The 24,344-nt window shown below is 38.7% G+C and overlaps 1 protein-coding gene across 2 annotated transcripts in view; it reads left to right on the top strand.

Annotated features, from left to right (window-relative positions):
* Positions 1 to 24,344, top strand: part of LOC126213158 (uncharacterized) — a 121,937-nt gene that overhangs the window by 11,951 nt on the left and 85,642 nt on the right. Inside the window, exon 3 of one of the 2 annotated variants that reach the window (XM_049940783.1) lies at positions 3,327 to 3,767. The exons of the other annotated variant lie outside the window; for it this stretch is intronic. Coding sequence (XP_049796740.1) covers positions 3,327 to 3,425 — 99 coding nt within the window. The 3' untranslated portion in view covers positions 3,426 to 3,767. Of the gene's footprint in view, positions 1 to 3,326; positions 3,768 to 24,344 lie in introns of those variants that run through there. 2 annotated transcript variants of the gene reach the window in all.

The following is a 24,344-nucleotide window of genomic DNA, read 5'->3' as shown; positions in this document are numbered from 1 at the left end:
GCAGTTGTGAAACAATCCCTAACCATACCGTAGCCTGCATTATAGTCCAGCAACACTGTGGACTGAACTGTCCAAAATAACCGCAAGTGTGTTACATTGGGATATGGAGTATCTTGCGTGGATTATTTTGCCATCTCTTGACCCTGAATATTTATAAAAGAACCAACTCGTGATAATAAAAAAACTACACATCTTTCATTAATTGCAGCTAAAGGATAATTTGAAACGTAATACAAAAAACTAAATATCATAATGTCAATCAGATTCATTTAGGACTACTGTATTTACTCGAATCTAAGCCGCACTTTTTTCCATTTTTTGTAATCCAAAAAACCGCCTGCGGCTTAGAATCGAGTGCAAAGCAAGCGGAAGTTCTGAAAAATGTTGGTAGGTGCCGCCACAACTAACTTCTGCCGTCGAATATATGTAGCACGACACAGGCATGCTTTGTAGGCACAAAGATAAATACTGGCGCCAAAACCTCTGCGTCAGTAAATAAATTTTAAAAGGAGGTCGAAGACGAGCTTTTTTCTCCGCCCCAAGTTTCGACCACTGCATTTTCGTACATTATCCAACGAAGTAAATACAAATTCCGTACTGTTCATCTTCGAATGTAGCAGAATTTCAGTGTACTACGAAAATCCGTCTGGCGAGACTGTTTGGGATGTTTGTCAATATGGCCAACTTTACGTTCTGAATTTTTTCCTACCCCTGAGAAGAGATGGTTGCTAATAGGAACCTGATGAAATGTGAATCACATCCAGTATTCTCTTCACCATAAGAATAATACGAATATAAACATTTTGCCATGTATTCTTTCGTGTCTGCTTCTGTCTCATTTAAATCCTGTCTGCCTAATAAACTACGAAACTTGAGTGAGGCAACAGCAAACGCGGAAGAATGTACGTATCGTGTCATGTTTATATTTGTATTATTCTTATGCCTAATAGTGATACAGTCAGAAATGAAGCACAGCAACTGACTAGATTTTAAAATCTAAGATGACTGATTTCTGTGCAGAATTTGATGTACTAAAGAAGCGGCCGCAAAGATTTTCAAATGGAGAAACATTTTCGCCTAACTCTCGTTCAGAACATGTTCTATCATACGCAGTCTATTATTTGGTTCTTGTTGATCATTATCAAAGAAAGCAGCAGTGTAAGTAACAACAAATAGTAGTCTCTTGCTATTGTTTCGCTAATGAGACAATTCCTCTCTTTTTTTTATTGTAAGCAGTGTTAGCGCGCACAAAATTCTTTTTCATATTTCCCTTTGTGATATCATACACCGAAGAGCCAAAGAAATTGAGACACCTGCTTAATATCTTTTAGGGCCCTCGAGAGCATGTAAATGCGCTGCAGCGTGACATGGCGTGGACTACACTAACATCTGTAGTAGTGCTCAACAGAACTGACACCACGAATGTTGCATGGCTGTCCATAAATCCATAAGAGTGTAAGGGGTGGAGATCTCTTCTGAACAGCACATTGCAAGGCATCCCAGATATGCTCAATAATGTTCATCTCGGAGAAGTTTGATGGCCAGCAGAAGTGTTTAAACTCGGAAGAGTGTTCCTGGAGCCACTCTAGCAATTCTGTTTGTGTGGGGTGTCACATTTTCCTGATGGAACTGCTCAAGTCTATCGGAATGCACAGTAGACACAAATGGCTGCAGGTAATCAGACAGGATGCTTACTTACATGTCACCTGTCAGAATTGTATTTAGACGCACAGGGGGTTCCACATCACTAAAACTGCACATGCCCCACACCATTAGAGAGCCTCCATCAGCTTGAATAGTCCCCTGCTGACATGCAGGGTCCATGGATTCATGAGGTTGTTTCCATACCCATACAAGTACATCTGCTTGGTATGATTTGAAACCAGACTCCTCCAACTGGGCAATGTGTTTCCAGTCATAAAGTCTAATGTCAGTGTTGTTGAGCCCAGGCGAACATGTAGCTTTGTTGAGGGCCCGGCATTGAAATCTGCAACAATTTGTGGAAGGGTTGCACTTCAGTCACCTCGAATGATTCTCTTCAGTTGTCTTTGGTCCCATTCTTGCAGGATGTTATTCCAGCCACAGAGATAACAGAGATTTGATGTTTACCGAATCCCTGATATTCACAATATACGCATGAAATGGTCATATGGGAAAATCCCCGATTCATCTCGGAGACGCTGTCCCATCGGTCATCACCCGACTATAACACCATGTTCAAACTCACTTGAATCTTGATAACCTGCCATTGTAGCAGCAGTAACAGATCTAACAACTGCACCAGACACTCGTTGCCTTAAATAGGCGTTGCTGATTGTAGCGTCGTAATCTACTTGTTTACATATCTCTATATTTGAATACACATGCCTATTCAAGTTTCTTTGGTGCTTCAGTGTACACCTAGCAACAGCCAAATCCAAAAGCGTCAATGGAGAGCTTACTAGGAGTGTAGTTCTCCTGCTCGTTAACAAACAAAATTACTCAGATACTGTAATATGTTAATTCGTCTTTAAGTTTAATTGATGTTGGTCAACTTAATGTGAGCAAAGTAAAGTTGCCCGGTCATTACAAGAGCGAAGCTGTGTGCAGGTGTAGACATACCTGCAGTTGCAGGGAGTGAGAAATGTTTTTTGTGCTGACAACTCATAGGCATGTATGCCTCATACAGATCAGCTGCTATTGTATAAATTTGAAATGGAAGTAACATGACTTCGCCATTGTGCATTACAGAGGCTGTCCCCTTCGAATGTGATACATACTTGTAGCAAGGAATATGAAATTAAATTGACACTATTCTGATACATTCTGTTTTTTTTTTTCCCTCCCCTAAATCTTTATTATCTCTATATGCAATATTGTGTTTTTTGCAAGCATCATTTACAGGATTTATTCCTGGACCACAACAATTATGACCATAGGGATGCATTTCGAATGATAATTTATTAATGAAAGTATTAACTAATACTTTTCCATATTATTCTTTTTCTAAAATGTATGTGACAAGTTACTCAAAAATGTAATCAAATATGGAATTCCTTTTGGATTGTTAGTAATAAAAACACTAAATCTATTTTTAACATTTGTGTTATTCCCGCAAATAACTGCTGACCTATCAATTAAATCTCTATCATTCATCCAAACATATTCAGATGGTTTTACTGTATATTTTTTAATGAAATCTTCACCTAGTTTTTCATTTTCTTATGAAGAGTTTGTATTTGATTGTAATCATCTTAAATTAGGGAAGTGGTCATGAACACTTTATTGTATCAGCTCACTATATTTAAAAGCTTTACTTAATTTCATTTTATTTGTATTCCTTTCAGAATATAATGCTCTTCAATGGTACAAAATATCTGCATAATATGATAAATGAAGACATTCAAACCTTTTACCCATATCCTGTATGGCAAAGTGTTCTTTAATTAACGGATTCATTAATGGTATAGTAGAAGTAAAATGATATTCAAGATAACGAGTTTGTTTGCGTAGTCATCCTGCACAGCCAGCACAGAAATATTTGTTTTGTAAATAACAAACGCCTACTCTAGCTGCATTGTATTTTCTCTCTCCCAGGTGCATTTCACAGCATGTGACTACATGGCACAAAGCGCAGATACCAACTAAAAATGCGAAGAACTGTAACTAATCATTTCTGTACATAAAAAGAGAAGAGAACTGTTTTATAATATACAAATGATGCATACCAAAACAAAACTGTATGATTATAGATTCCACTGATGATAAAGTGTAAAAGGTGAAATGCATCTGGAAGAAATAAAATGCAGTGCAGCAAGAAGAGTCTTTTTATTTATGAAGCAGACATTCATGAAGTTTAATAACAATTTGTAATAGTGCCTCATATTCGAAAAGGCATTTAAATATGAGTACAATTACTGTTATTAATCAGTCACCTGCTAACACAAATAACGTGACATTTCATGGGATGTCAGTGTCACAACTTAGGGATCACTAAGGGTGGCAGCAATCTGAAACAGAGAACAGTTGACATGAAGTGTTTCGAACGGTGCTGACTCGGGGGCCGCGGCCGACTTACCATGCTCTTACTGTAACTAGTATGTTAAAAACTAAACTAAACTAAACTCCACCCGAACAGGACTGTGAAGGCCCAGCGGTAATGCCCGGCCGCCGTGTCGTCCTCAGCCCATATGCATCACTGAGAGTGGATATGGAGGGTCGTGTGGTCAACACACCTCTCTCCCGCCCGTGCGTCAGTTTACGTAACTAGTCTGTTTGCGATTCGTAACATATTAATTTATGTTACCAATTAATAATAAAGCAAGTACATATGCAGCCTGAGGTGCCCGTTCAGAATGTCGGTATTGGGTCTTGAGTAAAAGAGTTTGATGACCGCTGTTCTAGATGGAGACCAAGGACTGAATACAGTGAGGGAGTACGAATAGATGTGTGTTGCAGTTATTGGGCGGAGACGGCAATGCACACAGAAGCTAGGCTAATATGGAGAGCTATATCGATCCAGTCTTTCGTCTTAAATCAACACAATAAATGCTATATTCATAATGGCGAAGTGTGTTGTTGCACATTCTCTTCCTGATCCGAACAGACAGTGTAGACGGTTACACAGTATCCAGTTTTCTTGTCAGCATAATTTTAAATGCGATACAAAATTTCTGTTGAGCATAATGAATGTGGTGTGTGGCACTGTACACAACCATCCAGTAACACACGGCACCTACAGTTCATTGACGAAGAATAGTGTGTCATTTTTTGTGGCAACTTGGATTACAGGAGAGATTGACTGGATGCCCTGTGATACCCCTGGATACTCGGATAATGAAGTCTTTCGGGCAGGGGATATGGCTTCTCAGATGACTCCTCCGTCTGGAAGTGGCTTGGGAAGATCTGTTTGAATACATCAAGCCTTCTTTTTAAGACTTTTAGCAAACAAAAAACCTATCATAACTTTTTAGGTAGCTGTTACGTAGAATTAACTACTTTCATTGCTACAATTATTACTACATCTGGATATACATTAGTGTGAACTGAATACAAGACAAGTGAAAACTGTGATAGCAATGGCAATTTACTTATGAACGTGCAGGAACAATCGTACTACCATTTATTTTCAATTTGTATGTGTCGTACACTCGAACTGGAGACACGTACATGCACAGTGAAAGGTTGTCTAGTGCATGCCATACACTGGCTCACTTAGTTGAAATCACACTAAATAGAAGAAATCTGCAAATACGCTTCTCAGGTTTGCCGCCAGATCGTTTTGTGTAACTCGCCCAATATTTCATTGCTGGAACTGCTTGACATCATCAAGTGGTGGTAGCTGGTGCTGTCACTGATGCAAGGCACGACTGATCAGTAACACAAGAGGTAGGTGTGTAAAAGGGTTACTATTAGAAAGAGTATCTAGTATTGTGAAAAGCGTCAAAGGAAATTCAAGTGAGCATTCCTCACCTGGTACTTTATTGATGTTGCTGTGCTGGTGTATTGTGATGTTGGTAGAACCTCTGGGCCATGGGTTTGACTCCAGAAGCCTCAGATTTCACAAACTCAAATTCACATCTGCATATATGGTGGTGGGTATTAAGTCCTGCTATCACTATTATCGGTCTTCTGACTGGTTAAGATGTGCCCTGTCAAGAATTTCTACACGGTGCCAAGCTTTTCATCTCACAGTGGCACCTGCAAATTAGGTCCTCAATTATTTGTTGGATGTATTCAAATCTCTGTCTTCATGTAAACTTTTTACACTGTACAGCTCCATGTCAACACATGTCCTATTATCTGATCCCTTCTTCTTGTTAGTGTTTTCCATGTATTCCTTAACCTCTCCAATTCTGCAGAGAACCACCTCATTCCTTACTTCATCAGTCCAACGAATTTTCAACATTCTTCTGATCTCAAGTTATTCAATTCTCTGCTGTTACAGCTTTCCCACAGTCAGTCTGTCGAAACGTACATTCTCAGAAACTTTTTCCTCAAATTAAGAGCTATATTTGATACTAGTGTAGACTTCTCTTGGGCATGAATGCCTTTTTAGCCAGTGCTAGTTTGCTTCTTATGTCCTGCTTGCTCTGTCTGTCAAGGGTTATTTTGCTGCCTAAGTAGCAGAGTTCTGTAACTTCATCTACTTCGTGATCACTAATTCTGATAAGTTTCTTGCTGTTCTCATTTCTGCTTCTTCTCATTACTTTCATCTTCCTTCGATTTACTCTCAGTACCTATTCTGTTAAACATTAGATATTCATTCTATTCAACAGATCCTGTAATTCTTCACTTTCACTCAGGATAGCAGTGTCATCAGCAAATCATGTCACTGATATCCTTTCACTGCAAAATTCAATCCCATGCTTGAACCTTCTTTATTTCCCTCACTGCTTCTTCGCTGTATAGACTGACCACTAGGGGCGAAAGACGACATTCCTGACTTACACCATTTTTAATCGAGCAATTCATTCTTTGGCTTCCTGTCTTATTTTTCCTCCTTGGTTCTTGTACATATTGTACATTACTCGTCTTTTCCTGAAGCTATTTTTCTCAGACTTTCGAACATCTTACATCATTTTACATTGTAGAGTGCTTTTTCCAGGTTGAAAAATCCTATGAACTTACCTTGACTTTCTTCAGTCTTGCTTCTATTATCAACTGCAATGTGAGAACTGCCTCTCTGAGTCCTTTACTTCTCATAAAGTCAAACTAATCGTCATCGAAAAGGTCCTCAATTTTCAGTTCCATTCTGCATATTATTCTTCTTAGTAACTTGGATGCATGAGCTGTTAAGGTGACTGTGATAATTCTTGCACTTGTTGATTCTTGCTGTCTTTGAAACTGTGTGGGTAATGTATTTCCGAAGGTCTCGTAGTATATTGCCAGTCTCATACATTCAATGTGAACAGTCGTTTTGTTGTCGTGTCCCACAATGATTTCAGAAAATTTGATAGAATGTTATCTATTCCTTCTGCCTTATTTGATCTTAAGTCATCCAAAGATCTTCTAAAATCTGATTCTAATACAGAATTCTTTATCTCTTCACTGTCAACTCCTTTTTTTTTGTTCTTCTTCTTCTATCACGTCATCAGACAAGTTCTTCCCCTCACAGAGGGCTTCAGTGCATTCTTTCCACCTATTCGCTCTCTCGTCTGGATTAAACTGTGAAATTACCATTGTACTCTTAACGTTACTTACCTGCTTTTAAACTGTGAAATTACCATTGTACTCTTAACGTTACTTACCTGCTTTTAATTTCACCAAACATTCTTTTGACTTTCTTTATTCCGAGTCAGTCCGTCCGACAATCATCCATTTCTCGATTTCTTCACATTTTTCAGGCAGCCATTTCGCCTAGCCTTTCCTCCAATTTCCTGTTTATTTCATTCTATTTCTGTATTCCTGAGTTTCCCTGTATATTTTTGTACTTCCTTCTTTCATTGATCTTCTGTTACTGATGTTTTCTTCACAGTTAGCGTCTTTATATCTGTTTTTCCTTCCAACTTCTGTGATTGCCCACTCCTCTTCAACTGAACTGCCCACTGAGCTATTCTTTATTGCAGTATCTACTGCCTTAGAGAATTTCAAGAGTATTTCTTCATTCTTTAGTATTTCCATATCCGACTACTTTGCTTATTGTTTTTTCTGCGTAGTCTCGTAAACTTCATCCTGCAGAACGATTGTGACTTCTTATGCCGTAAGTCTTAATCTGCTGTTGCTGATGATTTTTATTCAACCTATAAACAGTGGTGAGGTTCAAATGCAGGACCCAGGACTTTTTGATTACTAGACAAAGACTCTACTCCTAGGCATACACTAAGAAACAATTAACATAAGGACTGACTGTTCAGAATGTAGGTAGAAGGGACCGAGAGAAACGTCTCCCCCTGCATCGTCACAGTCACATAGCCATAGTCTGTTCATTTCCATGGACAATCATAGTGATAAGGGAAATACTGATAATAGTGAGTGCACACTTCCATTTTATGGGTAGTAAATAACAATGTCAAAGTTTTGAAAGATTGTCACTGTTATATTTAAGTCATTTGGACGATGCTACTAGGTCATATATTTCTTGGAAGTTAAGTTTAAAATTGATGTGCTAAGGACTGATTTAATAAGTCTTAATATCATATCATTTGTGACATGTTAAATGTGAAGGTAACACTACTTACATATGGGGGGAAGGGGAATCATTAGAAACAAAGAATCCCCCCACCAGACCAAAATGTTGAGTCATGCCTGAAGTTCCAAAGTACTCTCTTCAGCTATATTGTGTCCTATTTTGATTAGTGAATGTCAACAAACTGTGGCCTATCTCTGTTAGTTGAGAAATGTTACATTCGTTGTGTTAGTAATATGCCCTCCTTATAAGTAACGTAAAATTGATTTCTTTCCTATTATTTATATGCTCTCCACAGATGTTGTCATAAGAGTCAATACTTCTCTAAACCACACACTGAAGAAAGTGGTGTTTCCAGCATGATCCACCAATCCGATATACACTGAGGACCACAATTAACACTGACAGGTACTGTGTGACTCTGAAAAAACTCAAACGGGCAATTCAGAACCGGAGAAGAGGAATGTTGAGCAATGGCGTACACGTTCTCCAAGACAACGCTTGCTCACGCATTGCTCAGCAAATCGTTGCTCTCCTGCAGCAGTTTCAGTGGAACATAATCACCCACCCTATAGTCCTGACTTGGCGCCCAGTGACAATCACCTGTTCCCTAGGTTAAAAGAACATTTGGCCGGAAAGCGATTTAGCTCTGATGATGTGAAAGAAGAGGTTGATAACTTTCTGAACAGCATGGCGGCGAGCTGGTATGACATGGGCATACAAAAACTGCTACAGTGTCTACAAAACTGCATTGACAGAAATGGTGATTACGTCGAAAAATCGCTAAATGTTCAAGCTGTAAACTGGTGAAACCATTGTAGAAATAAACAAGTCTATGTACTTAAAAAAAATAGGAGACCTTACTTTTGGTATTACCCTTGTATGTTGGCCTACCTGTGCAAACGGAAGGCTCATCTGTTCTGCAACCTATTTACAATTAAGTTAATGATTGAACTGTCAAAAACGAAATCTCATTTACTGTATCTGTGAGTGATATGCAATGCAAGGCAGTATCTTATAACATTTCATAATAATGTTTCTGCAGCATGCAACTCGTGATGTGCAATGCAAGTAAGCACACACATTCATGAATGTAAAGAATGAAGAAAAGAGGAACTGAATTTAACGACTGATGAATGGGAAAGATTCCAGGTATAACTATGCTTCATTAAGTCACAACAATACACCCTTTCATAAAGTCCTCACAACTACATATGTTACCACACTCACTGGTACGACACATTTACATAATAAAATGCGTAAAACGACTGGCTATGCAGGAACTGGAGAATGTACATAATTCAAATGACGCAATGGATATCTAATTGTACAAAAATTGTCTTAGAGCTGAACTGGAAAAGTAATTAACATAATCGTTGACCGCACCGCCATCGAAAAAAAGGAAAAATCTACAAAGTAATGGTGCCAAATGACTCCACAAATATTTAAGAGTTTAGTTTTAGGCCTCTTTCCGTTGGCAGGTTCTTAACCCATTAAGTCCCAAATCAATTTTTTTTTAAATTGAATTTTTTATTCCTTAATTATATTGTACATAGTGTATGAACCACAATAAGTACAAAAATAGCCAAAGAATATTCATACATGCTGATATGCCTGTCCTCAAAATAGAACACTGGGATCCAACAGTATCGTACACTATACTATACTAAACTGTACTCAAGTCTTAACTATTTATTTCTTGTGAAATGGTACAAAACACTTAACACACACAGTGTTACACAGCATTTAACATATGTTTTTGGCTTCCCGTTGCATTTAGCTCTTACACATCTTCTTAGCATTCTTATTTTGTCAATCATATGACCAATTCCATCAAACCTGATGTCTGGTATCACTCTCAACTGACTTTATGGGTATTCCATTGGACGTCCAATATTCGGTCTTCCAGTGTCCAATTTCAGGTATGTAACTGTAACAGCACGTCTGAAATCCAGTAAATCCTGTGCATTTTCCCCATGTACTAGTCGGTAGCAGAGTCAGGCATTTACAAGGGCCATTTACAGCAAACGTGTAATAGGACCCAGTACCATTTTTTTCCCTCTAATTGCCGTCGCATATTTTCCAACTAACCAGTCATGGTGGTCAACACCTCCCATGTACACGTTATAAGACTTCATAACGGCGGGTTATTGCAGTTGTGTCTTCTTACCTGCTTGTCTACTGTACTGCATAGCTGCTCCCAAAGGTATCTTCTGGATCCTTTCCAGAGTATAAATCAGATTTGAAACAGTAGCCACTTGCTCCACAGAGAGATCACAACTTATAGCCAAATCTAATAGGCTTGCCTCGGATAAACGGTCCATCTGGAACTGTATTATTTCCTAAAGGGTAACATATTCATAAATATACTTACATAATACACTGTAAATTTCAAAGTAACTTAATATCAAAAGGGGTCGTTACTTACCTCAGCAACAAAATCTGGTAAAATTACCACGTTCTGAAAAGAAAATACATCAACAGTAGCAGAGTTTCATATTCGAACGTGCAGCAATACAAATAACTGAAATGATTACACCAAGTCCCAGTGTCCTATTTCGAGTACACCAAATTTTATAACAATGGAAAACAATGAATATAGCACCAATTGAGCTAACAGTGCAAGTGGTTTAAAAGACATTGTTGACTATAAATAATCGCAAAAATATCTTTGCCACATATTTAAAATATTACTAAATTGTCGATAAAGTAAATACCTGTAATAACGAAAAGTGTGCCTTTGTATTCAATAATCAATTAATGGTAGGATTTATTGCTTTTAATTTCCTGTAAGCATACATTTGTATAAAAAGCATCAACAAATGAGTAGAACAGTAATAGTAGCAAAATAATAATTTGTGTATTTATAAATAAGTATGTGCTGTCCTCAAAATAGGACACTGGTACTTAATGGGTTAAAATACGTTGTGTGCGTGTCTTGTTTTCACCTCTGCAGCTGAATGTAGCCCAGTCAACTGGTGGTTGCCCCATAATGGAACTGCGGAAGATCTTTTCTCAGCGGTTCTATAATTGTGTTTTGGGCTGCTAAATCCAAATTTCCTGTGTGCTGCATTGTAGGATATCGGCTTCGCCACGAAAGATCCAGTGTGTGTCAAAATTTTCACACTTCTCAGATTTTCGTTCATTTCGCCAAGACTATGCGTTTCTCGAAGTTGAAAACTTCACACAAAACTATAGTAGTGAAACTCTTTTACAGAACGCACCAATCAGGTGAGATTTTTCAGACGACGAGCGGTGACGGCGCTAGAGCGTGCTGTAAAACGGCGGCTGCCGAATATTCGGAATGCTACTTCAACACCCTTCATCTGTTGTTCTCTGCTATTACGGCACACTGGAACAGCATGGTACGCTTCAGCAGAGGGAAAACAGCCCAGAACTCCATCTGCGTTCTTCGCATCACCGAATACAACAGCATTAACTGCATATACCTGGTGACGAAAAGAACGTCATATATTTTGAAATGTGTTCGTATTTATTTAAACTCGTAGTTTTAAGTGCATGTGGTATCTGAGAAATTGTTGACATTTATTTTGATATCGAAGTACGTAAATCTCAAAACAGTGCAGCAAAACTATGAAAAAATTAAATTTTGAACGGAAGTATGTGAAGGACACGCTACACGATGCGAAATCCAGGCTAGCCAGTACATGAAACAATTCGCCTGCAAAAGAGCAATCCGTTTTCAATGTAATTTATATTCACTACTTTCTACTAAACGACTCAGATTAAAATGTTAGCCCAAAATACTGTCAATCTTTATCTTTAGACTTGCAACCAATCATTGTACCACAACTGTTTTTGTATTTATAGTGCAAATGAACATAAAATTGAATGCATCTGAGTTTGTCAAAACTGCTTGAAAATTCACAAGATAACACCTTTCTGAAATAATTTACCGATTTGAAACCTCTGAAATGATATATTTTCACAGATTCATTCTGGTGTATGACGGAGGATGCTTTGAGTACCACAGCTGTTTCAGCCTTTTCCTGTTCCAGTCGCGAAAGTGTTCGTCTCATCAAAATGTTTGAAATCAACTGGAAAACTTCACACCCACAAGAGTAAAGTTTTCATATATATTAGCTCAAAGTATCAGTTCCTATTACGACTAGCAGAAGTGCCGAGTGCATCTTTTAAATACTGATTATGAAATTGCATTGTCCTCCTTTTCCAAAAATCTGCCTCACAACTGTAGCGGACGAGGTCCTTTCGCACACTAGGCTTACTGTAACTCGGCAACCAGTCGAGAACTGAGCTGAAACTCTGCCGTTTGTATTGACATGCGTCCCAGGTATCAATGATTTCGGAACGGAGGACTCTGGAATATTTAGTAAGTAAAAGGCAGTCTCAGGTTAGTCCTCACCGATTATGCGAAAAAATGTCTTTGGACTACTCGTCGATTAAGAGCTGTGTCTGGTTTTTCGTCCTTTGGCAACAGACTGACGTTTGGCAGTAATTGCTTCCAGAATCCACGCAACTCGTGGCGCGTTTGTCACGCATGCAGCACACTATAGTCTAGAGAACTTGACCTTCAATTGTTCTTGCTATGTCCACATGATATCAGTTAACAGCAGGAGCGTCTATGGAAAGATGTCAGAACTAATCTCGCTTATAAGCGGTAACAATGCCCACACAGTATTAGGGACAGAAAGCTGAGTGAAACCCAAAGTCAGCAGCAACGAGATTCTAAATTCCGATCGCAGAATATGTTGTAAAGAGAGGTCGATCGTTGGTGTTTAAAGCTGTGAAAAGTAAGATCACATTAGAGAGATTAGTGCAGATCCCGAATGTAAAATAATTTGTGTCAAGACAAGCGTTAAAGGTGGATCAAACAATGTAATGGGATGCTTCTATCGACACCCCACCCCTGCTTCATCAGCAACAGTGGCGGAATAGTTTGAGGGGAACCTGGTTAATATTTTGCGTGAATTTCCTGGGCATGTTGGTGGGAACTTGATCCTGCCATCTACAGGGTGCTACAAACAGGTACGGCCAAACTTTCAGGAAACATTTCCTCACACACAAAGAAAGAAAATATGTTATGTGGACATGTGTCCGGAAACGCTTACTTTCCATTTTAGAGCTCATTTTATTACTTCTCTTCAAATCACATTAATCGTGGAATGGAAACACACAGCAACAGAACGTACCAGCGTGACTTCAAACACTTTGTTACAGGAAATGTTCAAAATGTCCTCCGTTAGCGAGGATACGTGCATCCATCCTCCATCGCATGGAATCACTGATGCGCTGAAGCAGCCCTGGAGAATGGCGTATTGTATCACAGCCGTCTACAATACGAGCACGAAGAGTCTCTACATTTGGTACCGTGGTTGCGTAGACAAGAGCTTTCAAATGCCCCCATAAATGAAAGTCAAGAGGGTTGAGGTCAGGAGAGCGTGGAGGCTACGGAATTGGTCCGCCTCTACCAATCCGTCGGTCACCGAATCTGTTGTTGAGAAGCGTACGAACACTTCGACTGAAATGTGCAGGAGCTCCATCGTGCATGAACCACATGTTGTGTCGTACTTGTACAGGCACGTGTTCTAGCAGCACAGGTAGAGTATCCCGTATGAAATCATTATAACGTGCTCCATTTAGCGTAGGTGGAAGAACATGGGGCCCAATCGAGACATCACCAACAATGCCTGCCCAAACGTTCACAGAAAATCTGTGTTGATGACGTGATTGCACAATTGCGTGCGGATTCTCGTCAGCCCACACATGTTGATTGTGAAAATTTGCAATTTGATCACATTAGAATGAAGCCTCATCCGTAAAGAGAACATTTGCACTGAAATGAGGATTGACTCATTGTTGGACGAACCATTCACAAAAGTGTACCTGTGGAGGCCAATCAGCTGCTGATAGTGCCTGCACACGCTGTAAATGGTACGGAAACAACTGGTTCTCCCGTAGCACTCTCCATACACTGACGTGGTCAACGTTACCTTGTACAGCAGCAACTTCTCTGACGCTGACATTAGGGTTATCGTCAACTGCACGAAGAATTGCCTCGTCCATTGCAGGTGTCCTCGTCGTTATAGGTCTTCCCCAGTCGCGAGTCATAGGCTGGAATGTTCCGGGCTCCCTAAGACGCCGATCAATTGCTTCGAACGTCTTCCTGTCGGGACACCTTCGTTCTGGAAATCTGTCTCGATTCAAATGTACCGCGCCACGGCTATTGCCCCATGCTAATCCATACATCAAATGGGCATCTGCCAACTCCGCATTCGTAAACATTGCACTGACTGCAAAACCACGTTCGTGATTAACACTAACCTGTTGATCTACGTACTGATGTGCTTGATGCTAGTACTGTAGAGCAATGAGTTGCATGTCAACACAAGCTCCGAAGTCAACATTACCTTCCTTGAATTGGGCCAACTGGCGGTGAATCGAGGAAGTACAGTACATACTGACGAAACTAAAATGAGCTGTAACATGGAAATTAAGCGTTTCCGGACGCATGTCCACATAACATCTTTTCTTTATTTGTGTGTGAGGAATGTTTCCTGAAAGTTTGGCCGTACCTTTTTGTAACACCCTGTATACAAGGAGACTCAGGTGGCTAAAACTGGTGGTACGGTCAGAAAATCATGATAAATTTATCCAAGTGCTTGACCCAGAAACTACCTTGAGCCGTTAATTTGAGAACCGACTCGTGAAGATAACACGTTAGGCCTTCCGGTAACAAATAGACCCGAACTTTCCGAATCTGTTAGGGTAGAACAGGGAATCGAGAATGGTAAGGCTGTTACAGCATCACTGAGTACGACCGTAAACAGGAATACAAAGAAAGGTAGGAAGATCGTTCTGCTTAGCAAACGCGACGAGAAACAGGTTTCAGATTACCTGAGCGGCCGGCACAAAAATTTCCTCTCCAGCGCTAACTACGTGGGTATCAGTGGAATAAGTTGAAGAGCATTGTACTGTACACTTTAGACAGGTGTGCACCGAGCAAATGCGTTTCAGGCCTGCTTTCACAGCCAGAACTTTACAGCACCGATTTTCATATAATCAGCGCACGTCAGAACATGAGAAAACAGTAAAGAAATTTCCGAGATCCGAATGTGATCGATAAAATTGAAACCAAATAAACATTTCTGTCTGGGAGCAGCAGCATACGTGTAACATGTTGCGTTACTTTCTGCGTAACGAAATCCGGTGTAAACATTCGGTTTTGTGGCTTACGCAAGAACGTTTTACAGCAGTTTTATCCACGTACAAATTGCAACAGGGGGCGACATTCAAGCTTCACATTTCCCGTCGTCTAACTGCCCGTGCAAACGGCCAGTGCAGTATAAAATTTGCAACAGTGTTTAGCGATTTGAGCTCCAGTTCTAATCAACAATTCAAAATTCAGCTGTGATCGCAGACACCAGTGTCCAGTTGCCAGTGAATGTCACGATATTACAAAGATATTTTCTCCCGCTCTACCAGTAATTTCGCAGTTGCATCTCAGCACGTCACATCTATCTAGTGGCAGTCCGCGGTGTACTAACGCTAAACATTATTTCGATAACAACCTCTGTTACAATTAGTGCACTGAATTATTTCATACAACGTATCACGTTTGATGTAATTTCTGGAGAGAATTCCTAGAACGATACGTATAGATACAGTATCATTGGCGAAAGGCAGTACTTTGCATTCTGGTGCGTACAGCATTCAGCACTTTCAATGTTCGAGGCCAATGTAGAGGTCCATTCCTCCACTTTTTTCTGATAAACATTTTCGCGTTGCTGTACAACCAGGCCCAATTTTTCTGCTGTTCCGTGTTCAACCATAGCTGGAAATCCTTGTCAGGACTACACAAGGCACAAGTAATGTGTTCGATGTAATTTTCCTAACATCTTATACATCTCCACGCGATATACCTTACCGGATACGATTTTGTCCAATTCTAATAAAACCAGTACGACTATCCTCCTACCCCCATGAAGCATGGAGCTTGCCATTGGTGGGGAGGCTTGCGTGCCTCAGCGATACAGATGGCCGTACCATAGGTGCAACCACAATGGAGGGGTATCTGTTGAGAGGCCAGACAAAAGTGTGGTTCCTGAAGAGGGGTAGCAGCCTTTTCAGTAATTGAAGGGGCAACAGTCTGGATGATTGACTGATCTGGCCTTGCAACACTAACCAAAACGGCCTTGCTGTGCTGGTACTGTCAACGGCTGAAAGCAAGGGGAAACTACAGCCGTAATTTTTCCCGAGGGCATGCAGCTTTACTGTATGGTTAAATGATGATGGCGTCTTCATGGGTAAAATATTCCGGAGGTAAAATAGTCCCCCATTCGGATCTCTGGGCGGGGACTACTCAGGAGGACGTCATTATCAGGAGAACAAAAACTGGCATTCTACAGATCGGAGCGTGGAACGTCAGATCCCTTAATCGTGCAGGTAGGTTAGAAAATTTAAAAAAGAAATGGATAGGTAGAAGTTAGATATAGTGGCAATCAGTGAAGTTCGGTGGTGGGAGGAACAAGACTTCTGGTCAGGTGATTACAGGGTTATAAATACAAAATCAAATAGGGGTAATGCAGGAGTAGGTTTAATAATGACTAAAAAAATAGGAGTGCAGGTAAGCTACTACCAACAGCATAGTGAACGCATTGTTGTGGCCAAGATAGACATGAAGCCCACGCCTACTACAGTAGTACAAGTTTATATGCCAACTAGCTCTGCAGATGATGAAGAAATTGATGAAATGTATGATGAGATAAAAGAAATTCAGGTAGTGAAGGGAGACTAACATTTAATATTCATGGAAGACTGGAATTCGAGAGTAGGAAAAGGGAGAGAAGGAAACATAGTGGGTGAATATGGGTTGGGGGAGAGAAATGAAAGAAGAAGCCGTCTGGTAGAATTTTGCACATAGCATAACTTAATCATAGCTAACACTTGGCTCAAGAATCATAAAAGAAGGTTGTATACATGGAAGAATCCTGGAGATACTAGAAGGTATCAGATAGATTATATAATAGTAAGACAGAGATTTAGGAGCCAGGTATTAAATTGTAAGACATTTCCAGGGGCAGATGTGGACTCTGACCACAATCTATTGGTTATGAACTGTAGATTAAAACTGAAGAAACTGCAAAAAGGTGGGAATTTAAGGAGATGGGACCTGGATAAACTGAAAGAACCAGAAGTTGTACAGAGTTTCAGGGAGAGCATAAGGGAACAATTAACAGGAATGGAGGGGAGAAATACAGTAGAAGAAGAATGGGTAGCTCTGAGGGATGAAGTAGTGAAGGCAGCAGAGGATCAAGTAGGTAAAAAGACGAGGGCTAGAAGAAATCCTTGGGTAACAGAAGAAATATTGAATTTAATTGATGAAAGGAGAAAATATAAAAACGCAGTAATTGAAGCAGGTAAAAAGGAATACAAACGTCTCAAAAATGAGATCAACAGGAAGTGCAAAATGGCTAAGCAGGGATGGCTAGAGGACAAAAGTAAGGATGAAGAAGCTTATCTCACTAGGGGTAAGATAGATACAGCCTACAGGAAAATTAAAGAGACCTCTGGAGAAAAGAGAGCCACTTGTATGAATATCAAGAGCTCAGATGGAAACCCAGTTCTAAGCAAAGAAGGGAAAGCAGAAAGGTGGAAGGAGTATATAGAGGGTTTATACAAGGGCAATGTACTTGAGGACAATATTATGGAAATGGAAGAGGATGTAGATGAAGATGAAATGGGAGATACGATACTGCGTGAAGAGTTTGTCAGAGCACTGAAAGACCTGAGTCTAAACAAGGCCCCGGGAGTAGACAACATCCCATTGGAACTACCGACGGCCTTGGGAGAACCAGTCCTGACAAAACTATACAATCTGGTGAGCAAGATGTATGAGACAGGTGAAATACCCTCAGACTTCAAGAAGAATATTATAATTCCAATCCCAAAAATAGCCGGTGTTGAGAGATGTGAAAATTACCGAACTATCAGTTTAATAAGTCACAGCTGCAAAATACTAACGCGAATTCTTTACAGACGAATGGAAAAACTGGTAGAAGCCGACCTCGGCGAGGATCAGTTTGGATTCCGGAGAAATGTTGGAACACGTGAGGTAATACTGACCCTATGACTTATCTTAGAATATAGATTAAGGAAAGGCAAACCTACATTTCTAGCATTTGTAGACTTAGAGAAAGCTTTTGACAATGTTGACTGGAATACTCTCTTTCAAATTTGAAGGTGGCAGGGGTAAAATAAAGGGATCGAAAGGCTATTTACAATTTGTACAGAAACCAGATGGCAGTTATAAGAGTCGGGGGGCATGAAAGGGAAGCAATGGTTGGGAAGGGAGTGAGACAGGGTTGTAGCCTGTCCCCGATGTTATTCAATCTGTATATTGAGCAAGCAGCAAAGGAAACAAAAGAAAAATTCGGAGTAGGTATTAAAATCGATGGAGAAGAAATAAAAACGTTGAGGTTCGCCGATGACATTGTAATTCTGTCAGAGACAGGAAAGGACTTGGAAGAGCAGTTGAACGGAATGGACAGTGTCTTGAAAGAAGGATATAAGATGAACATCTACAAATGCAAAATGAGGATAATGGAATGTAGTCGAATTAAGTCGGGTGATGCTGAGGGAATTAGATTAGGAAATGAGACACTTAAAGTAGTAAAGGAGTTTTGCTATTTGGGGAGTAAAATAACTCATGATGGTCGAAGTAGAGAGGATATAAAATGTAGACTGTCAATGGCAAGGAAAGCGTTTCTGAAGAAGAGAAATTTGTCAACATCGAATATAGATTTAAGTGTCAGGAAGTCATTTCTGAAAGTATTTGTATGGAAGTGGAACATGGACGATAAATAGTTTGGACAAGAAGAGAATAGAAGCTTTCGAAATGTGGTGCTACAGAAGAATGCTGAAAATTAGATGGGTAGATCACATAACTAATGAGGAGGTACTGAATAGAATTGGAGAGAAGAGAAACTTGTGACACAACTTGACTAGAAGAAGGGATCGGTTGCTAGGGCATATACTGAGGCATAAAGAGACCACTAGTTTAATATTGGAGGGCAGTGTGGAGGGTAAAAATCGTAGAGGGAGACTAAGGGATGAATACACTAAGCAGATTCAGAAGGATGTAGGTTGCAGTAAGTACTGGGAGATGAAGAACCTTGCACAGGATAGAGTAGCATGGAGAGCTGCATCAAACCAGTCTCAATTCAATTCAATTTATTAGCGTCCTTGTAGTACATCATCGAAATGACATAGGACTTGTCAATAAACATTACAATTTAAAATACATATACATGAAAATTTGTAATTGAATTTGCTTGTCACTTAGACATTACAATTTTAATAGAACTTTTAGAACATTAACATAAAAATATACAAGTAGGATAACAACGTACAAAAAAAAAGTTAGTGATTCTCACATCAAAGATTATTTACATTCTTACATTAACGCTGTTTCACACTTTCATAGAAACAGCAAGTATTTAAATGTGAGCAATTACACATATTTATTATGTCAGGGAAATATTAACTGCACTTTTATTGTCAATGATTCATAAACTCTTCAATACTGTAAAAACTATTGCTCAATAACATGTTTTTTAATTCTCTTTTAAATATGTACAGTTTTGGTATTATTTTTAGTTCTTTGGGGAGAGCACTGTAGAGGATTTTGGGTTGGTATAGTACACTTTTGTGATACATAGCTGTTTTATGAATTTCTCTGTGGAAATCATTCCTATTCCTTGTTTCGTAGTTGTGAAATTCTCTGTTTAATGTAGAAAATTCCTCGTGTTCTTCTAAGAAACATATGCTTTCATATGTGTATAAAGATGGTAGTGTCATGATTTTTAATTCTTTGAAAGCTTGCCTACAAGAGTCTCTATATCCTATACCTTTTATTATTCTGACTGCCTTCTTTTGTAGTCTAAATGAGTGTTTTGTTAGACTGATGTTCCCCCAAAACTGTACGCCGTATCTTAATAAACTGTGCATGAATGAGAAATAAACACATAACACTGTTTTAATATTACATGAGCTTTTAAGCATTCTAAGTATATAACATGTTTGACTTAATTTTTTGTTCAATGATACTACATGCTTTTCCCATCTTAAGTTTTCATCAAACCATACTCCCAAGAATTTAGTGTATGATGCTTGTTCAATCTTACACTTACCCAGTTCTACTGTAAGGTTAGTTTTTATTTTATTTGTAATATGTCTGAAGTTGATCCACGTTGTTTTTTTGGCATTCACAATGAGTCTGTTTTCATTAAACCATCTGTCTGCTTCGTCTGTTGCTAATGTGACTTTTTCCTGTAAGTCAGCTTCACTATTTGCTTTAACAAACAAACTTGTATCATCAGCAAACAGTACTGCCTCTGCTTCAGATAGTTGACTTGGTAGGTCATTGATAAATATTAAAAACAGTAATGGCCCTAATACAGATCCCTGAGGTACTCCATACGAAACTCTCTCGAATCTTGATGAATATGTCCTATCTGCCTGGCTTATCTCCACCTTCTGATACCTGTCTGACAGATATGATTCAAACCATTTGTGGGCAACTCCACATATCCCATAGGCATATAACTTCCTAAGCAGTAACTTATGGTCGATGACATCAAAGGCCTTTGATAAGTCTAAAAACAATCCACAATTTAATTCCTTTCTGTTTATGGAATTTAGAACAAGTTGCAAAAAATTGAAGATAGCTGTTTCAGTTGATTTATTTTTACGGAAACCGTTTTGCACAGTAACCAATATTCTATTCTTAATAAGAAATTTGTATAGTCTCTGATACATTATCCTTTCTATTATTTTTGAGAAACCTGACAACATTGATAAAGACCTAAAGTTACTAACATCATATTTATCACCATTCTTGTAAAGTGGCTTTATAGTAGACATTTTAAGTTTTGATGGAAACACCCCTGTCTTAAAAGATTCATTTGTAATTTCAGTGAGATGCGAGGCTATGTTTCTTGCACTTTGCTTAATGACTTTGTCAGGAATCCCATCACACCCACATGACATTTTATTTTTTAACTTATTTACAGCATTTAGTACCTCTGAATCAGTTACTGGATAAAGGAACATTGTCATGTCATTCATGGGGATTTTTACCTTGCTATTGGAATTGCATTTAGTTTTAATTAAATTTATGGCTATATTTGTGAAATGTTCATTAAATATGTTGGCAATCTGAAGTGGGTCCTTAACAGTTTTACCCCCACTTTTAATGACAAAGCTCTTATCTTTTCTTATGTGTCTACCTATATTTTTATTTATTACCTCCCAAGTTGACTTCATTTTGTTGTTACCTTTCTCAATATAGGTATCATTATCAAGCTTCTTAGCTGCAATTATTACTTTCTTGTACAGGCTTCTATAACATTTCACATGTGTTTTCAGTACTACATTCTTCCTGGCTGATTTATTTAACTTTCTGAGAGTATCTGATGACTTTCTAATCCCCTGTGTAACCCATGTTTTGGTTTTATGTTTAGTTTTGACTCTTTTTTTTAGGAAAGGCAACATCGAAGCAGTGTTTGTAGCTTTCAAGGAATGATTCAAACTTTCTGTTGACATCACCACTTGATTCACTACCCCAGTTGTTATTTTCCAGAATGTAATTAAAAATTCTTATGCTGTCATCATTTATAAATCTCCTTTCTCTGTAATTGTTATTGATAACAGGGTCTTTGTAAGATGTGACATTTAAACTCAATTTGATACCCTTGTGATCCGAGAAACCAGTGTCAATTACTTCAGTGTTATAGTCACACTTGTCCTTGTTTATAAATACTTGATCTATTATAGTTTTAGACATATTTCCGCATCTGGTAACTTCATTTACAGTTGCCATCATATTATGACACAAAAACAGATTGCACAGTTGCTGTTGTTTACTACAATCATTCTTAAAGTTAACATTAAAATCACCAAGAACAATTACATTATGTTTAAGTTCATTCAGCAGTCCCTCAAGGTTTTCCATAAAAATGACATAGTTGCCCAGTGGTGATCGGTACAAACACACAATAGTAATTTTTAATTTGGTTAGCTCACATATACTGTATTCAAAATCTTTTTCTATGCATTTTAGTTTACATTTCATTTCTTTTGATTCTACCCCTGTCCTAACATAAATACATGTCCCACCCCCTTTATGGTTGATTCTACAAAATTTGCTAATCATTTCAAAATTTGGAATAATTATGCTAGACGCTTGCATTTCTTTTACCCAGTGCTCACTTATGCATAGTATGTTAATGTCTTTTAGATAGGCAGTTAATAGAACTTCTATTTCAGCTAATTTACTTTCTAGTCCTTGCACATTTTGGTATACAACTGTTAAAGTTTCATGTAGTGGATTTGCTGCACTATTTACCTTTGTACTTTCTTGTTGCTGACACTGTAAAGATTCTGCCTTTTCTTCTTCTTCAAATTGCGAAGGTCCCATAAAAAATAGTCACTACGCACAGCAGCTCTTCTTATCCTGAGGCTCTTCCTTTGAGATGTCTGCAGAGCAGCTGATGAGTTTCTGGATCTAATTGAATGGTTCTTGGCTGTTGGTGTGGTTGCAGTCCTAGTTACAAGTGAGCATGAAGCATTAAGTGTGTCGAATGTGCTGACAGCTTCATCCTTGGAGGTTTCAGGTGCACATGAGTTTGTACTAGGTTTGTAGGCTTTCTCATCTGAAGAAATTGTTTCCTCTTCAACTCTGCTGGATGTTCCTGACATTTCTGCTGGTACCCCATATTCTACCAATCCTTCAGATACTGGTACCGGTGTGTTAGGTATCTCTCTCATCTTAGACGTTTCCTTGCAAATTTCTATTTGCTCAGTTACTGCTATGGTGAGGATACCAGGCAGTTTGTGTTGATCATTGAAATTATTTATTGTTTTCATAATTTGAGCACAGACATACAGTTGTCCTGCTCTATTTAGGAGACCTCCACTGTTTATGAAATGTTGTTTTCTGAAATCTAGCTGGACAAATGTTGAATTTGGGTATCACTTTGTTATTTTGTGAAGCAGTCTGTTAGTTTTTTTTTATTTCTTCGTTAACACGAGATTTCTTAAAAAAATCGTATGGAATGCTGGTTACCATCACATCTACGTTTTTGAGCTTTTCGAGCGTCTCTCTTAGCGCTCGTCTTGCTGATAATACATCATTGCAGCGGACGTCTACTCCGCCCCCTAGGATTAGAACACAATCATTTTTCTTTATCTTGATACTCAGATTTTCGCAGTTGTTGACGATCTCTTTCAGTGGAGCACCAGGTTTTATTACGCTAGTAACACTGCATCCTGAGTTATATAGGGTTTCTGCCAGTCTTTTTCCGAGACTGTCGGCAAGTATATGTACAGTAAAAGCATTATTTGTTGTGCTCAAGTCTTCCGAAGTTTTGCAGTCTATTATACGATCTTCTTTCTTTTCACAGTCTCTATGTATCATATTATTAACAGATTTTAACGTTTTAAGCACATTATGGGCTGAGTTGTTAAGTTTTCGCTCGAGGTTTCTGTTAACAGTTGCTTGTATGTTAGGTGTAACGAACTTTTCGGAGGCTTGTTTACTTTCAGTTCTCACGACACTTACTGCTTCCACTCTTTCTCCAAGATTTTATTTCGTCACATATTTCCCGAGCATTGTATCTGTTTTGTACAGCGATCTTTTTAGTTGCTTTTAGTTCGTATTTTTTAAAATTTACACTCGTTTTTGGAAGAATAGATGTGCTGCAGATTTCGGAGATTGTGTTAAGTGATGATACTCCATTCAATTCACATTCACGAAGCTTTGCTTTTAGGACTTTTATTGTTTTTTTAGCACTTTGCAATTCATGCAACACACTTTGTAACACATTAATTTCACGTCCGGTAGCGTAAGCGACTAACATGGCGTTAAATCCGTTACAACTTCCCTGATCACATTCACATGAAAACACAGTTTTTGCATTAATGAATCTCACACACGCAGAATGTATCCATACTTGTGATTCTAAGCAAAGTCTGAAACCATTTTGCACATTTGAATTACAGATTGCACACATGATTACTTTAGAATTACTGTTTTCTTGAGAGAAACTATCACACAATGCTGTTACTGACGCCATCTTCAGGACTGAAGACAACAACAACGTCTATCCTAATTTACTAACTCTTGAGAAAAACATTATATTTTGAATACAAATTCATGGAAACTAAACTGATGGAGGAGCAGGAAACTTCAGTGGTA

This window comes from Schistocerca nitens, chromosome 11 (genome assembly GCF_023898315.1).
Source record: "Schistocerca nitens isolate TAMUIC-IGC-003100 chromosome 11, iqSchNite1.1, whole genome shotgun sequence".
Lineage (NCBI taxonomy): Eukaryota > Metazoa > Arthropoda > Insecta > Orthoptera > Acrididae > Schistocerca > Schistocerca nitens.
This window is presented reverse-complemented; position numbering and strand designations above follow the sequence as displayed.